Raw genomic sequence first — 17,796 nt, 5'->3', positions numbered from 1 at the left:
ACAAGCTTCCCATTAAGCCCCACAAATGAGGACAGCACAGCTGCCCTGACCCAGCACGGGGAGTCAGCCGAGAGCAAGCAACTGAGACAATGTGCAAAGGGGCCTTTTGGGAGACTCTGGCCTCTTTGGTGTTCTCCAATATTCACTGATGACACTCCTAAACAGGACGGACAAATGGCATCTGACAGGGAAAGACTTAGGGCATTATGACAGATGAAGGGAAGAAGGGCAAAGGGAATGTTCAGGCACCTACAGAATGCTAAGTTGTAAGGCCTCAGTATGCCCTACTTTGTAAGACAAACTCAACATAAGAGTCAATATTATGAAAAAAAGTGTTGGGAAAAACTACAGTCTCATCACCTCATTATTTTCAAATGTTCTCTCCTATTAGATATCAAGATTTAGTCTATATGTGAAATAAAAATTGGGCACAGGCTGATTTTTGTTGTTGTTCCATTTAGAAAGAGAGTCTAATCCACCAGAGATGGCGAGAGCTTGGAACCAAGGGAAAAACCTTCAAGAGTATTTAAGAGAAGGAGGCAGCACAGCACAGGTTAGAGACTCATGGTGCCTCAGTTATTATCTGCATGACCTTGAGCAAGTTACTTAACTTCTCTGTGCTTCAGTTTCTCACCTGGAAGAGAGGGGTAGTAGAGTCTGCCTTGCAAGAACGTTTGAAGATACAGCTAGAAGATGTACAGAGAGCCCTCAGCATGTGGTGAGCCTTTGGTCACTGCTACATACCAACACTGACCTGAAAAGCTGTGAACACATCACTTCTGCCCATTTCGCAGCAGGTGCCCTGTACTTACTTCATACCAAACTTCACCTTCTTGTTCTCCACCATCAGGTCACAGATGTATTTGACTGACAGGTACCGAAGCAGCTTGATGTCATAGCCTCTGACCTTATCAAAAAGATGTGTGTCGGAACTTCTGAAACAAAGAGCCAGGGGGAGAAGATGTACTACACATTTGTTCAGAGAAGTTTGGGGGGTGGGGGGTAGGGAGCGTGTTCAGGAGGTATAGATGTCATTGGCAAGAACTTCTATTTCCCTTCTCCAGAAGACAGAGGGAGGGCCAAGACAGGACAACTGGTTTCAGGGAAGGTGACTTTCTAAGAGATTACTCTGCTCTCTGGGACTCATTTCAAAGGGGAGCAATTGGCAGCCAAAAACCGGGAAAGGGCTTTTGGGCACTACTTGACATTAAGCCAGAAGACTCAAGATAATCTCTGAGTTCTAAAAACCAGCAAGCTGGTGGCTGATAGAGTCTTTGAGCTTCCATTAATCTCCCTCCACCCACCCTTTTTCCCATTTATGATCATTTTTAGCCACAGGATTTTCTCATAATGTAACAGGGTGAAATGCGTGTTGGGAGATGGACTTTTGAGAGTTATTTTATCAACTGATCGTGGAATAGTAGCAGGTGAATTCCCTCTACTTAGCAGGTCTAAGAAGCAGAGAGATAAAATTTTTCCTAATCCTCCAGGCTGTCTTTTGATCAGTCATACAGATAAAGGCAAAAGTGGAACAAGTAAACAGTCCCCATTAATTTTTTAATGCCCACTGCTTTGCTGTACACAGCAGTCTCCTCGCCAAGAACAGCGTATGCTATGGAAGGCGGCCTGGCTGAGGCCGAGGTCGTCTGATCCCAGGGGAAGAGCCAAACATTCTTGAGCACAAGCCAGGGTTGCTGCTCTTGGAACTAACAGGCAGAACTGGGCATAGTGAGATGAGTTTTCATGCACCAAGCCATGATTTGGGGCAGCTGATCTTACTAGGGTGCTTGTGTGCATTCCAGAGATGTTTGACACTAGTTAAAGACTTTCCACGGGTACAGACCATGCAAAGGAGCTTTTCCAAAACATCCTTGGGTGTCATTTTCTAAAATCATTTGGAAAGGAGGCAGGAAGAATGTGAACCAACCCATTTCCTCTCTTTAAGGGGGTCTAAAAGAGTTCTTTGCATCAAGCTCTATTATGGCATCAATAACAACTTGATGAACTGTGGGACGTCTAGTCTCTGAGTCTCCCATATGGGGACCACAGCCCTTGCCCTGTGCCTTGGCACCAGGTGTGCTGTGTGTTATCTGGCAGGTTGGCTGTCAGCACCCTGGCCACCCCCTGGAAACCATGGGGCTTGAAGACACACACAGATGTCTGAACCCTGTCTCAGACCTGTGGACCCTGGGGCTGGGATATTATGTAGGATGGAGAGAGACTCCTCAGGCATTCGATAAAATCAGCTCTGGTGGAAGCTATGGGATGGACCTTAACAACTCTATTTCAGGGGCATGGATTTAGCAGTGGCAGGAGTGAACCAATGCACTCACCTGTACCAGTGGTGATTATATACACCATCAGTATGAAAATGGCCACTAATGGTCACTGACCCCATCCGCAATATAAGCCCAGACCCATAACAACCTGGCACTGACCGAAGAGCGCAGTCCTCCTCTGTGATGTCCTCTGCATCTGCCCAGGCATCATCTGCACCTCCTGCCAGAGAAACCTGTCAGCATCAAGGCTGTTGCACGGGGCTCCTCCCAGGGGCTTCTGGACCAGGCTCCTCCCACCCTGCTCTAGCTCTACATGTCTGTCAGCCCAGATGCCCCATATGCCTGGCAGTCTACTTTACCCCAGCATCTCCCTGAGTGAAGACCAGGCCCCTGGTCTTTCCAGAGCTTACTCGAACTCTCTACCTATGCCACTGTGGCATGGGTGGCTATTCTCTATAACTTGGTTCTTGTTCTTAGAGGATGTGGCTCAACATTTACCTGAGAAAATATAGTTGTAGCCAGTGCGTCCATATAGCTCCCCCCATCCAGCCAGGGTAGCTGACCTGCAAATGTGCTGGGAGAGAAACAACATTTTCAGATGCTTTTCTGGGTTTTTTTTGTTCTTGTTTTTCTCAGCTTTATCGAGATAGAACTGACATACAATATTTGTGTCAAAGTGTACAACAAGCTGATTTGACACACATGTATTATTAAACCATTACCACCATAGCATTAATTAACATCTCTATCACATCATACAATTAACATACAATCTTTTTTTGTGGTGAAAACACAAGATCACCTCTCTTTGCAATGTTCAAGCATGTAACACAATATTAGTAACTATAATCACTCTGTTGTAGATTAGGTCTGCAAGTTTGCACCCTCTGGCCAACGGGTCAAGATATTTTTCTCAAGTGTGCACAGTCGGAGGAACTCCTGGGACTCCTCATTTTTCTAGGCCCATTTTCTGAGTCCAGGAGCACTCCCCAAAGTCTTATGAGCTTCGAGGCCACAGTAGTCAGTCTAAAGTATGCCTGGAATTTTTAATCTACATCCTCTGTCAAGAGGGGTATCTCTTCCAAACAGGTGGCACCAAAGCATTACTAAGGGTAAATGGCTAGATATAGTGGCAGTCACATGTGTAAGATTTGATGTTGCTGCATATGGATGTGTGCTGGGCTTGGCAATGAAACGTTTACACTATCTTCTTTTTTTTTTTTTTTTAATTTTTAAAAAATGTTTATTTTTGAGACAGAAAGAGACAGAGCATGAGTGAGGGAGGGGCAGAGAGACATACAGGGAGACACAGAATCTGAAGCAGGCTCCAGGCTCTGAGCTGTCAGCACAGAGCCCGAGGCAGGGCTCGAACTCACGAACTGCGAGATCATGACCTGAGCCGAAGTCGGACGCGTAACTGAGCCACCCAGGCGCCCTACACTATCGTCTCACTGAATTTTCACAATAAGCCCATGAGGTAGATGTGGCAGGTGGCATGCACTGTTGCTGCTTCACAGAAGAAAGGCACAGAGAGGTGAAGTGATGTGTAAGGTCATACCATGAGGGGCAAGCTGGGATTTCATTTGACCCACCTACCTCCAAAGCCTGCATGCTGAGCAGCATATGGAACTGTTCAGTGCAGGGGTGAGCAACCTTTGAAGCAGGTGGGTCAATTAAGGGAGAAATGTGGGGAGGAATATTTTTTTTTTTTTAAAGAAATTACATCTCTTTCCTCCTTATCAAGGAAATGTAGTAGCTGTAACTGCATATGCAAGCACCCCCAAGTTTCACTAAAGGCTGGGAGTGGCAGTGAGGGGATAGGAGATCACACCAGAGAGAGGGGCGGCTATTTGACAGAGGGGTGAGGTTCATTCCTGAATGGGTTACACAGACTGGCAATGTAAAGCGGGTCCTTGGAAGACTGTGAAAATACTGCCTGAAGGCTTCTTCTCTGTTAGATAATGGGAAAGAAACAGTTATGTAGCTATAAGGAAAGGGCTGTGGGTGGGAGCCACCAGGTCACCTTCTGGCTCTCTAGAGGTAGTGGCAGGCTGAGAGAGAGGGCAGGTAACAGAAAAGCAACCTGGATGCCACCTGAGGAAGGTGGGGTGGTTTTTTAGGGCTGGGGACAAGAGATTTGCGGGAAGGCTGTCCTGGAAGCCTGCAACTAAGGACCTGGGCCTGAGCAGGAGGCACTCCCATGGGGGCTGCTTCATTCTTTCTGGGTCCACAAGCATTTTGAAAATCTGATGAAAATGAGCAACTGTCTCCAGAAAAAAATGTACATACCACAGTTCACATTTTAGAGGTTCCTAGACTCTCCCAAGTCCATCCACGGACCCATTTCTAGATCCTACTAAGAGTCCCTGCTCTGCAGGGACCATCCCAGTAAGCAGAAGCAGGGAAGTGGAGAACTGGAGCAGGGAAGAGCCAATCCCCAGCTTTAGAACCCACAAAACTCTCACAGTAAGTAGGGAGGGCACATTCAACTTGACAGTTTTTTGTTTTTGTTTTTTGAGGCATCAACAGTCATTTTTATTACGCTCAGATCAGAAGTCTGTGGGTCTTGAGGACCTCTGTAGATCTGTCGATTTTCTTCTCCAGGTTCTTTCCAGCCTGTTTCTGTAGCTTCAAGAGCTGCTTTTTCATCCAGCAATGGATGTTGGCCTTCTCTTTCCTCTTCTCTTCTGGGGTGGTAGTTACTGCCCAGTACTTCCAGCCAACCTCGTGAGCCAGAAGCCCCAGGTAAGCAAACTTTCATGTAGGCTTCAGACACACAACCTTGAGGGCAGCAAGAACCACCACCTGCTTTTTCTTGTCATAGGGTGGCGGGATCCCATCCAACACCTTGAGGCAGTCCAGGGCGGCCTGGCCTTGGCTGGTCTTGTGGAGCAGCATGCCTCACGCTGTCCACCCAAAGATCCGTTTTGGTGCTCTGAAGTGGTAGGGGCCACAGGGTGGGTTGGTGTTCCTCGGCTTGTGGAGAAAGGCCAGGTACTTCAACTTGTTTCTGTAGAAATTGCCAGAAATGCTGATGTCTTCACAGGGCACAACAATGACCTTCAACCCCAACAGCATCTGCCTGGCCACGATGGCCACCAGCCAGCCCAGGAGACAGTGTCGGCCACTGAGCACCAGGACCTGCCTTCAGCAGCCACTTGGGAAAGCTTGTTGGCATTTGAACAGCATGTGTTCTCATGCCTGCCCTCCCCCCATCACCTAAGTTGCTTGCACCAAATCACACTCTTTGCATATTTTCTGTTAAATCTTTTCAGAGCACGCACACACTGTCTTTGGCTCCTGAGTTTTGAGACTGTTTCTTGAACTCTTTTCAAGGTTCAGATACCTCTTTCTGTCCTAGTTCTCCCATACTCTTAGATCTGTCCTTGCCTTTTCGGTAAGTCAGGCAGTCAGATCTGGGCCCAGAGGACTCATCAGATTGAAGAGAGAGGGTGAGCTGGCTAACTCCCCAAGTGAGGCACCAACCCCCTCTGAAGAAAGGTCCTGAGGTGGAACCTGGCAGAAGCTGTACTGCATTGCAGATTCTGACCCCTGACTCCTGCTGCTTAGCCTCATGGCTCCAATCCATGATCCCGCCATTTCTGCACTTTAAGCTTGACTGAGAAATCAGGATGCACTGTGAATGCCCTCCATTGGTCTAATTATGAATGGCCTCTAATTCTGCACAAGGAACATCACTCTGTAGGATTTGTTCATCTCGTAACCAACTTTGGCACAGGGAAAAAAGTGGCAGACCTTTGTTCCCCATCTCTTACGGGAGGAAACAAAGAGAAAGATGACGTGTCCTAATTTTCACTGTCTAAAAGCCAGATACAAGTGCTGGGGGAAAAAATGGCATGGGAGAACATCTTACCCTTAAATGCTTGAACTGTCTTTAAAAAATTTTGATAATGAATCTTATTTAACCCATTTATATTCAAATATTACAACAACATATAATCACTTTAAAAACCATTAATATTTTACTTTTTTTGTACTAAATCTTCAAAACCTGATCTGTAGTTTACACTTTCAGCACATCTAAACTAGAATGCTTTACTTTTAGCAATTTTTTCAGTAATTAAAAGAAATTTTTTAAGTAATCTCTATGCTCATGACCCTGAGACAAGAGTTACATGGTCTACAGACTGAGCTAGTCAGATGCCCCTTTACTTTTAGCATTTAAAGGGAAAAGCAGTCCTGCCCCCAAATAGTGTTGTTTAACCAAAAAAATTTATTATTGTTTCAGCTATAAATTGACTGAAATAAAATCAAATGTTTAGCTCTTTAGTTGCACTAGCCACACTGAACTGAGTTTTGAAGAAGCAAGCACTTCTTAACATACCTGCCTTCCCGAACCCAGCAGAGAAGTTCTGGTAACAAACACTGCCATCGCTGCACTAGTTACCAAGAGCCTGCTGTGTGCCACAAATCCGAGGATGAGATCCCATTCTCCTACCTTTCCTAACCTTGCTCTCAACCGCCTGTCCACTTGCCTGCCACTCAGTGAGCTCCACAAGGACAAGGACCGCCTTATTCATCTGTCACCCTAGACACTAGCACAGGGCCCACTCTTGCTTTATCCAAGAGTAGTAGCTAAGCTTGCACTTACAAGCCAGGTCAGTACTTTGCTAGGTGCTGGAAGGACGAGAGTCAGACACAGCCCCTGTCCTCAAAGGGATTAAGGCAGAAAGGAAATTACAGACATTCAAACACACAAGCAGAACGAAGCACACTGTAGGGAGGTATAAAGTGAGTGAACACCGATTGTGTCAGGGGAAGCCAAAGGGTATGAAACGGTATCGCGCCGCCTGGACAAGAAGGTGTAATAGAAGAAACCGGGATTAATGGCAAAGCCCTCATAAACATTTATGAATGCCAAGGACTCCTTGGAATAATCCTTCTACTCACTGCCCTTCCTCTGAAATCAGGTGGTTTAAGGCTCTTTTCTCCTAGACTTGTCTAGTCTGTAAGTGCAAACAATCTGCCATTCAGCAACCCCACTTGGTCAGCTGTTCAGCGTGGCATTTCCAAAACACATTCAGGAAAGTTCCTTACTCATGGTCTGCAGACAAATGAGAAACACCAGACTTGACAAAGCTACACAGGTCTCTCAGCTACAAGATGTCTCAGAGCCTTTGTTATATTAATGTACATGTACCAACATACTTTATGAATCTGGAGCCTGGAGGCTAGGCCAAATCTACTATCATTGTGTGACAGAGAATGCTTTTCACAAGCATATCCTTAAAATACTGTTCTCTGGGGGGCGCCTGGGTGGCTCAGTTGGTTGAGTGTTCGACTTTGGCTCAGGTCATGATCTTGCAGTTTGTGAGTTCGAGCCCCGCATCAGCCTCTGTGCAGACAGATCAGAGACTGGAGCCTGCTTCGGATTCTGTTTCTCCCTCTCTGTCTGCCCCTTCCCCACTCATGCTCTGTCTCTCTCTCTCTCTCAAAAATGAATAAACGTTAAAAAAAATTTTTTTAAATAAATAAATAAATAAATAAATAAATAAAATACTGTTCTCTGGAACACACTTTGGGAAACACTGGTTTGAGTATTACCTATATAATTTCTAGTGACAAGCACTATGCTCCACAGAGCAGTGGTCTTTAAACTGGAGTTCAGTAACTTGCAGGAAGATGCCAACTTCCCAAAGGGGGAAGGGGCACAAAAAGCTGTAAGGTGATCAACTTCAGGAGCTTCCATACAAGCTTTCCCTAAAATATACCTTCCCAAGGAAGCCTTCATTCAAGTCCCCTTTCCTAACCCCCTTTCACATTTGCCCTTCTCCCATTTTACAAAAGAAAGGCACAAAGGGGTCCAAACAAGGCTCACATCTCTCCTCCTCGCTGCCCTGGCACTCAACCACCCACTGGATAACCACAGCTGGACTCTGCAAGACACTGGGACTGCAACATGTGCCCTCAAGTATCTGCCCACTGAATAAAGAGACTGCGTTTGCTCCTCTCCCCTCCTCCAGGCTCTCCCTACTTCACTCCGGTCCTCCTAGACTAATCCTCCTGAAAAAGCTACTTTCATCCTGTATTTCCCTGTTCAAAAATCACACTGCTCTCCTGGCAAATGCAAGCACCATGGTCAGCACTTGGCCTCCTGCAATCAGTCCCTTCCATGCTCTGGCCTGGCATGAACCTTCCACTTCAGTGAGGGAGGCGTCCTGGCCCCTCTAGTTCCTGTCTCCATGCCTTTTCCCATGTTGCATCACTTGCTCAGAAAACTCTCCCACCCGTCTGCCAGCTAGCATTGTTTTTCCTCCGGTGCTCTCAAGCTATGTCCTGCTCTCTAAATGAGGCTATCAGTGGCTCAATCCACACTGCTAGCCCTGTGTTTCTCTTACACCACACCGCAGGACCCTAAATTTCAGTGTGGAAGCCTGAGGGAACTCCAGGTAAGTTCAAACCCCCAGCTCTCTTGGTAAACTTGGCAAAGTTATTTAATCCCTTTGTTTCATCTGCAAAACGAGACCATCCATTACATTAAACGATTATGAAAAGACAGGTAAAATGAGACCACACTGGGGACCCAAATTAACAACCATCACTAGAGTAAAAGCTCCATAAGGGTAAAGACTGTCTACACACTGATGTATCTTATGGCTTTAAACATAATACACATTCAATAAACACTTAGTAAATTATATGATTGAAAGAATGAACACATAACAATGTATTAACTTACTTGATCTAATCTACCCCATAAACCTTTGATGTAGGTATGACTGTCATTCCTACTTCTACAGACAAGGAAACTGAGGCCTTGTATAGAAAGAAGTAAGAGAGACAGGATATGAACCTAGGCAGTCTCCAAAACACAGGGTGGGGTACTCTGGTGTGACTATCCCTTCCCTACATAGACTACCATGAAAGGTGGTGTAAGAATTGGTCTGTTTTCTCTGGGCTTCTTTGCACAGCACCAGGCACCCAGTAATTACCTAACACTGGGCTGGCAAATGCCAAGAACAAGACAACCCTACACTTTGCATTAAGCCAGTTACCCTGAAGAAGGTCTCAGAGAGTGTGAGGCTATGGTACGTTCTTACCTTGCCCTTGAACAGGATCACCGGGCACACAAACCGTCCTCTGCACCTGGCTGTCTTGCTACGGTTGACAAGGTCTTGCAACTTGCTCACTTGCACGGTGCTCTGAAACCTAATGCACAGGCAAGAGACAGGTCAGACTGGTTTCTAAGTGGGCATTGTGTGTGTGTGTGTGTGTGTGTGTGTTTTCACAAAGATCCCATGAGAGGTCTGCATATGTGTGTGTCAATACTCATTTGGAATTTAGTAAATGCTTTAATCCCTAAATTCTAGATCACAGATAAATTTTTTCAGGAAAAGAAAAAAAATGCTGTATTATAGGTATTAAAATTTAAGTCATCCTGATTTTAGAAGCTTTAAGATGAAAAAAACAGTAAGCTACTTTGAAGACATGGGATACAAAACAGAAACACACACAGCAAACTGGGTGTTGACCATGTCTAAAGTACACTTTTTTCCTCCCATAATAGGACAATAGGTGCCCTGGGGAGTGTATGGAAATCATAGTGCCATTTTTGTGAACTTTCAGGGGGCAGGGTAAGCTGAAGGCTCACATCTCACATGGTGATAAGCTTCTGAAACTTCCTCAACATCCCAATTGTCTCTAACAGTCCAAACAGCAAACAGGGCAAGTAATGTTGGAGCAATGGAAGTAAAAAGAAGCTATGTGTGGCATGGAGAAATAAAGTAGTTAATCCACTGGGTGTGGTAAGGGAACTTCCAAAACAGGAGTCAGGTTGAGAGATAAGCTCCGGCAAGGCACACCCATGTCAAATCAGTAGACCCGTGTAAAAAAAAAAAAAAAAAAAAAAAAAAAAAAAAAAAAAGGGTCTCCTCTTAAAGACTCACCTACCCATCTTGAGCAAAACACTCCACATCAGCCAGTCAGAGCTTCTGGTTGCGCAAGAAATGAGAGGCAGGAAAGTTAAAGAGTGGGAAGCTAAGTAGATCAAGTGAGCAGAAGGGAGGGAAGACACTCCTGTTCCCTCCTTAGAAGGGCTGCACTTCCAGGTCAAGTCCTAGAGGGCATTTAATTCCTTCTATGTCCTAATCCTTCTAGGCACACGGCACACACATACAAATAACCGTTTCTGAATGCGTAAGTTCAATGCCTCCTACACATCTGTGGTATCTTTTTAGGCCTATATGGATGTTGTAGGGATTAATAAAGTCTTTTAGAAATACTGCTGATTTTTTAGTAGTCTTCATAGATCTATTCACAAGACATAGTTACTAAAAAAATAACTACTATCAAGTGGGGGTCTGAAATTGAAGTTAAAAAGGGGTTTTCAAATAAAAACTTGGACCAACAGTTTGATGATCTTGGAAGACAACAAGGGGGTAAAGCAACAGAATTTACACTTCCCATGGTGTATTCTTCTGTAAGGTCTGATTTAAGATGTTACTTTTGTAATTTTTTTTCCCCTTTTTGAAGAAAGGAAGAAAGGCAAACTTGAAGAGGCTGGCGTGCTCTTCAAGCTGTGTGTAGGGTGGCACTGGCCCCCCACCAGGCCCCAGAAAATTCATGGGTCACTGAAAACCAAGTTCTGCCACTTCCCCTCACTCAGTTTCTCTATGAAATAAAAAGGCACCTCAGTACAAAATAATCTAATTGAACTTAGATGCCAGGAAAATACGAAACAGAGAGCACATATAATACTGTCCACAACAGTCTTCCTCTCACGTTCTGGTGGCCTCAGGCCATTTTCACAGATCTGGTCAGCACCATCTATTGCAACAGAATCTCACTTAGTCACAGCAGCAGCTCCCTCTGAGTTCTAAATGCCTTGAAACTGCATTGGATTCTCCCAGGTTGAGACCATCTGTTCCACAAACTCCACAAAACCAAGATGGAGAACATGCCAGTATTTCCCTCGTAGGGGCTCTGGGCAGTCGTTTAATGTAGAAGCAGGCGTACTTTTTTTCTGGTTAGGCTAGGTGGTTTATTTTGCTGGTTCTCCTACTCAAAGAACTGATTCAGTTTCTGTTCTCAGTGGTTCCTGTTTTTATTTTTATTATCTCTTGGCCTTAGGATCTTTTTCTTACAGTGCTAAGCAGTGAGCTGTGTCTGGCACATGATACTCAGAACTGAGTGAATAAATGATGGCTTGTATATTTATGTTGGTCTTGTGGGACTGAGCTATCAACCTGTGGAATCTGATGCTATCTCTGGGTAGACAGTGGCAGAATTGAGCTGAATTATAGGACACCCAACTGGTGTCCAAGAATTGGTGGTGTGGGGTAGCCTCCAGCCCTTCCCACATGGGAATTAGGTACAGAACTTAACCACCACCCCCCAAGGCCTCAACTGTACATCCCCTAATTCCGTCTCTTGTTACACTGTCACTGCTTATTTATTGGTCTTTGTTACTCACAAGACCTAAGAGGAGGGACTTCATCTATCTGGCAGGGCTTCCACTGCATCCCTGGGGACTGCCACATGGCAGCAGCTCAAGGAGTTCTTGTTGACAAACACATGTCTTGGCTGTTCAGAGATCCCTGTCCAGGCTTCTATTCCCAGATGGTGGGCTAAACTGGGGAGGGGGATTAACAGAACTAAACTGCTTCCTGAATCCAGTTCTATCCTGTGTAATGGGGTCTAATTAGTGTCATATTAACACCAAAGCCAGGTATGTAAAGAAACAAAAAATTCTGCTTCCTCTCATCTGAATGTGCATGTACTGCCTTCTCTTCAATTCAACAGCACTGCCCACTCAGAATTCAAGGCCTTAGAAGGAGTAAAAAGTAAAACAAACTCCAGTAACTCCTTAAGGGTTATGAATATACCACCACGGCCCTGGCCTAGAAGGGGAGACCCTGCTGGTGGAAGAAGTGTGGTGGTGACAGAAAGAAAAGGCAGACAGATGGACACAGCAGAGTGAGGAAGACACAGATTTTAAACCCATCCTGCTTACCACTTCTGTGATCTCAGGGAAAGGCAAGTTACTTCTCTGGGTTTTAACTTTCTCTTCCGTACAATGAATGGAAGTGATACTACCTACTTCACTGAGTAGGTGCAGGACTTGAGTGAGCTACTGTGTGGAACCCTAACACCTGCCAAACAGTAGGCACTCAACACACATTATTAGTTTCCTCTTCTTTAAGGGCTAGACTGAGTCAGCACTGAACTGGTTTCCTTCCAGGAAAAGCTTCTGTGAGGTCACCAAGACTGAGTTCCTTAATGCACTGCTACTACAGGGTGGTCTGGTATCACCTGGCAGCTGGTGAGAAAATGCAGGAGCTCAGGCCCCAGTCAGACCTACTGAATCAGATTTTGCATTATAACTAAAGCCCCAGGTGGTTCACTCAGAGTCTGCTTGGAGAAGCACCATCCTGACTACAACTGAGCTTAATACCAGAATGCCATCAGGGCACCAAGGTAAAACCACCAGCCAAAAGTGAAGGGGGTGGAGAGGAGGGTGAGGGCAAGGAAAAAGAGATCTTGTTCAGAAACTTTAGCGTAAGGGTTTATAGATGGTGAGTCTACCTAATTCTGAAAGAAGTTATGAAGAGACAGAAACCATGTATAACGGAGCCATCACAAAGCCCAAATCTTTAGGCTCAGAGATCCCTGGGGTTCTTAAGCTACACAATTGGGGATATGATACAGTTTCTATCATCTACATACAATCTGTTTTTCTAACACATTCATTTTTCTTAGTGAACCCCACCACAACGTCGTGAAACGGCACACTTAGTAGACATTACGTTTTACAGATAAGGAAACTAAGGTTTAGTCTTTAAACTCCTCTGACCTGGTTATTCTACTTGAAAGCCTTCTCTGACTCCCTGTGGCATATAGCAGTGGCTCTCAGGCTACAGCATATATAAGATTCATCTAGGGAGCTAAGAATGTAGATTCTGGAAATCCTGATTCAGGGGTCCCAAAATCTATGATTTTAGGGGATACTAACATAATAAAAACCACTAACACCCACAAGTCTACACTCCTTGGCCTGAAGATCAAGACCATATACAAATTGGTCCTTTAGGACGTGTCAGAACTGCGACTCATCCTTCTAATTCCAGCTGAAGAGGCTCTCTACCATGGGTTCTTCTCAAACACACACATTCCAGGCAGAATTAACCATTCTCCCTGGTTTGTCTGCAGAAGCACTTCTCAAACTTTAATGTGCATCCAAATCACTAGGGCATCTCGTTAGGCTGTGATTTTGATTCAGTGGCTCTGGGGCCAAAGATTCAGAGTCTCCAGCCAGTTCCTGGGTGCACTGAAGGGACACTTTGAATAGCGAGGGCCTGCCACACTGCACAGCATGACTCTACTATAGCACTCATCATAATATCGCACCTACAGGGCCGTGCTTTCACAGATCCTGTGAACAACAGTTCCTGGATTCTCTTAAAATCAGCAGCAAGCACGGAAACTAGGGGAACAAACTCAGAGATCAACATAAAGCATTTCCTGGAGCCTCCAGGCTGTGATTATTTATTAGTGTCAAACAGCCTACAGGTTGTATCCTGTGGCAGGTGCCTTATATATCTGTTTTTGTTTCACCTGTTGTTACCCCACAGAAAGCACTCAGGCCTTGGTAGGCCCTCAGTAAACAGTAGCTCTTATTTCTGATTCTTACAATAAATACGCCAGGCTTGTAATAGCCCCACTTATCATCAGGGATTGCACTAGCCACTTTCTAAACAGAGGCAGAGACTTGCCGATGAGAAAACGAAAAGACAAAAAGATTAAATAATTTGCTCAAGATAGTTATACAACCAGTGTGTAACTCAAGCAGTCTGACCACAGACTTCAGGCTCTTAAGCTCTACATATGGTTAAGTGCTCTTAAGAACTTTGACACAGCATACCTCCCACCTATACTCTCTTAAAAAAAGGATACTAGGGTTCAGAAAGGTGAGGTGTGAAATAAGCTGTCTTAAGTCAGTGAGCGCTAGGTAGGGGAGAAACAGTCCACTACTGTGACTTCCAACCACTCACTCTATGCCATACTACTTTGTCAGTCTAACTTATCAAACCCTGAATGAACCAAAGACACCAAGAAGGCTTCAAACCTGAGGAAAGTGAGTTTACCCCGCCCAGCTCCCCACCCAGTCACAAACTTCCTGACTCGGTGGATGAGCTGTCAGAGCCTCCCCAGACAGGCACACTCTAGTTACATGATGCTCACGTGTCTTTCTCCTTCTCAGAACTTTCATACTCCAGGAACACGATGTGCTGGGGGTAGTGGCCACAGATATCCCCATTCACATTTTGGATCACACTGTAACAGTAGTCTCGGCCAAACAGCTCCAGACATCTCTTCTCAATGCGCTCAACCTGCACAGAGGAGGACACCTGAGCATAAAGAATATTCTGGGATTCTGAGTATGAGAATTAGACAGTTCGTGACCTGGACAGGTCACTGGGAATGACATGTGTCTCAGTGATTATTATTCAATGCCTGGAAGAGACACTTTGCTGGGACACAGGCCCTGATGTGTATTTCATTAATCTATATGCAGTATGCTTTGGGAGGGTCTCTAAGCCCCGCAGTGTTGCAGTGAAACTGTTAAGCATTCCAAGGAAAGGATTACAGTTTTCATGAGATTTTCAAGGGGGTCCACAATCCATAAAATATAAAGAACTCTTGCTCTAGGTTACTTTAGCACTAATCCATTTTCTTCCCTTGGCTCCAGATTATTCCCCATTCTACAGCCACAGACAAGTATCTAGACATTCTAGTTGTTGTAATGAGTAAAAGCTACACACAAGGCTATCTCCCTACACTCTATTTTATTTGTCAAATAGAAGGAAGAGCTTCTCTTAAAACTGTTCTTGTTTAGTTCGGGGAAAGGTCCACTAGAAAAAAGGCATAAGACATGTAATATCTTGAGAAGTCAACAAGAGATCAGGAATCTTGGAGAGGCTTTAAGGCCAGATGTCGTGAAAGTCAGGTCTAATTCATAACCACTCTAATCTTCAGGGGTATAAGATGGAAGAGGAAAAAACTCATAGTGGCTTAGATGAGGAATTCTCAAATTTTAAGATACATAAGGATCATGATGAAACCTATTTAAAAATGCAAATTCCAAGTTGCCACCCTCAGAAATTCTGACTCAGTAGAAATAGATGGGAGCAAGGAACCTTTATTTTTAACAATGCTGACACGGGCACCTGGGTGGCTGTTAAGTGTCCGACTCTTGATTTTGGCTCAGGTAATGATCCCAGGATCGTCGATAAAGTCCCGCACATCCAGCTCTGTGCTGACAGCATGGAGCCTGCTTGGGATTCTCTCTCCCTCCTGTGCTCCTCTCCCACTCGTGCTCGCACTCAACTCTCTCTCTCAAAAATAAATAAACTTTAAGAAAATAAAGTAAAAAATAAAAACTCACAGACCAAAGTTTATTTATCCAAATGAAAACAATTAAAAAAAACAAACAGGGACACCTGGGCGGTTGTCAGTTAAATGTCCGACTTCAGTTCAGGTCAGGATCTCATGGTTCGTGGGTTTGAGCCCCGCATGCAGCTCTGTGCTGACAGTGTAGAGCCTGCTTGGGATTCTCTCTCTCTGCCCTACCCTCATTTGCATGCTCTCTCTCAAAATAAATAAAGTTAAAAACAAACAAAGAATGCTGAAACAGGTGGTCCTCAGGCTAAGCTCTGAAAAACACTTTGTTGTTTGGAGAGTGGGGAAGTCCCATCATTACTGAAGTCTCCCCTAGGTTACTCCAGAGAATAGAATGATGCCAAGTACAGTATGCTCCAGCGGTTCCCTAAGTTCCATGGCTCAGAATGGAACAGAACCCACTAGAAAGCCTGATATTAAACTTACCAACAGCACGTGGGGACTAAGAGGAGGATTCCCAAGATTCCTGTTTGACTGTCAAACAGTACCTAGGATGGGAATGGCCTTACTAGACTGGATGCCTTCCAGATATGGCAATAAGGAGACTAAAGGGAATCCCAAGGGGAGAAAAAAGAGGAACTGAGACTGGATTTTGATAAAGGAATAGAGACAGTGTGGGCTGTTTTCCTGCTAGGGGAAGGAAAGGGATGAGCTTAAGTCTAAAGTCATGCTAAGCCTGTATAAGGAAGCAACACACCCGGTTCTTGTCTCGGTTCCACTCTGACCTCTGACCAGGAGAAATCCTCTAGACCATTTAAACCTGGGGGCTTTTGTACCCACATCTGATACACGGGAACAACCCTCCTCACCTTCCCCTCTCTAATCTCTGAACATGGTCCCTCAGCTCTGACCTCCAAACCCCTTGTTTCAAACCAAAGGACGTCCTTTCTTGGCTCATTGTGTGCCCAGTTCCTTCTTTTCCGGTTTTTAAACCCGACCCTTACTCTCCAGGTCCAGACCCCGGGAACTTCCCGCTCTCCTTCCTCTGATCCCTGACCTCAGCCTTTCCGTCTGTAACTTCTCAAACCTAGGAACTTCTCTTTGTGCTTATCACACCTTCGAACTCACCTTTGAGCCGCCCGTCCCGCTACAGTCCTTGGCCCGGTACTGAGTCCGGGAGAATTCCTCCAGCAGCTCCCCGAGCCCTGGCTCCTGAGGCGGCGGGTTGCCCGAAGAAGCCGAGGGCCCCGCTGAGGCGGCAGCGGCTGCCCTAGCGCCGGCCATGGCCCAGCCCTGCTTCCCCTTCAGCACCCCACGACCCCTCAGCGCGCCTCAGCCCTGCCCATGGCACCTGGAGGCACCAACTCCGAAACCTCCCAAACAGCCTCAGCCGCCGCCTTCCCTTTCCACTTCCGGCCCCGCCCCACCCTGCCGGATGTTTACTTCGGCCCTGGCCAATCCGAGCCCGGGACTCGCGCCCTGCCCCGTGATTACCGGCCCACCTCCAAATGCGGAGCGATCCAAGTGGTCTAGGGAGAGGTAGCCGGGGCTACTCCTAGATCCCTCTTGCTCCGCCCCTCGGGGTTTCCCCTGGGGAAGCCGGGCTAAACCACTGAGGCTGCGGGAGGGATGTTAGTACGGGAACGAGGAGGGAGGAACTATGGGAAAGAAGAGGAAGACTGGAATAAACCATTGCAGGAAGAGGAAGAGGGAACGCTTGAAGGCAACTAGTTAGTGTTGGCAATCATAGTAAGTAATAATAAAACAGCATTTCATAAGGCACTTCTTTTTGCACTGCTCCTCAAAACGTCCCTGTGATTATAATGCTCCTATAGTCAACCCATTTTATCAAAGGAAACAGGAGTCATAACTGTGTTAAAATTCTATAATTGAAAAGCACCATATTCTTTTTTCTTTTTTTGTTAATGGAATATTTGAAACATTCAAAGAAGTGGCGAGAATAGTATAATGACCCCCTCATGTATTCATTCGTCAGTTTCAGCAATAATCAACATAAACCAAACGATTGCTTAATCAGTCTTTCCTCATTCAGTAGAATAATTTTGTAGCAAATCTCATTACTTCATGGGTGAATAGTTCATCTCTATACAGAGATTATACTATACTATACATAGTATTCATCTCTAACAGATTATCA

The 17,796-nt window shown here is 45.4% G+C and overlaps 1 protein-coding gene across 8 annotated transcripts in view; it reads right to left on the bottom strand.

Moving 5' to 3' along the window:
* MTMR14 (myotubularin related protein 14) overlaps nt 1-17,062 on the bottom strand; it is a 44,831-nt gene extending 27,769 nt beyond the window's left edge. For 3 of the 8 annotated variants that reach the window (XM_049640948.1, XM_049640950.1, XM_049640953.1), the window contains exons 1-6: nt 16,767-17,061; nt 14,481-14,629; nt 9,341-9,449; nt 2,778-2,853; nt 2,439-2,499; nt 813-935 (exon numbers count right to left, since the gene is read on the bottom strand). In XM_049640948.1, the coding sequence (XP_049496905.1) occupies nt 813-935; nt 2,439-2,499; nt 2,778-2,853; nt 9,341-9,449; nt 14,481-14,629; nt 16,767-16,922 (674 nt within the window). In that variant the 5' untranslated portion in view covers nt 16,923-17,061. Of the gene's footprint in view, nt 1-812; nt 936-2,438; nt 2,500-2,777; nt 2,854-9,340; nt 9,450-14,469; nt 14,630-16,766 lie in introns of those variants that run through there. The other 5 variants (XM_049640949.1, XM_049640951.1, XM_049640954.1 and 2 more) reach the window with 5 other exon arrangements.
* Nucleotides 17,063-17,796: the final 734 nt, after the last annotated feature.

The sequence above is a fragment of the Panthera uncia genome, chromosome A2 (genome assembly GCF_023721935.1).
Source record: "Panthera uncia isolate 11264 chromosome A2, Puncia_PCG_1.0, whole genome shotgun sequence".
In the NCBI taxonomy this organism is placed as follows: domain Eukaryota; kingdom Metazoa; phylum Chordata; class Mammalia; order Carnivora; family Felidae; genus Panthera; species Panthera uncia.
This window is presented reverse-complemented; position numbering and strand designations above follow the sequence as displayed.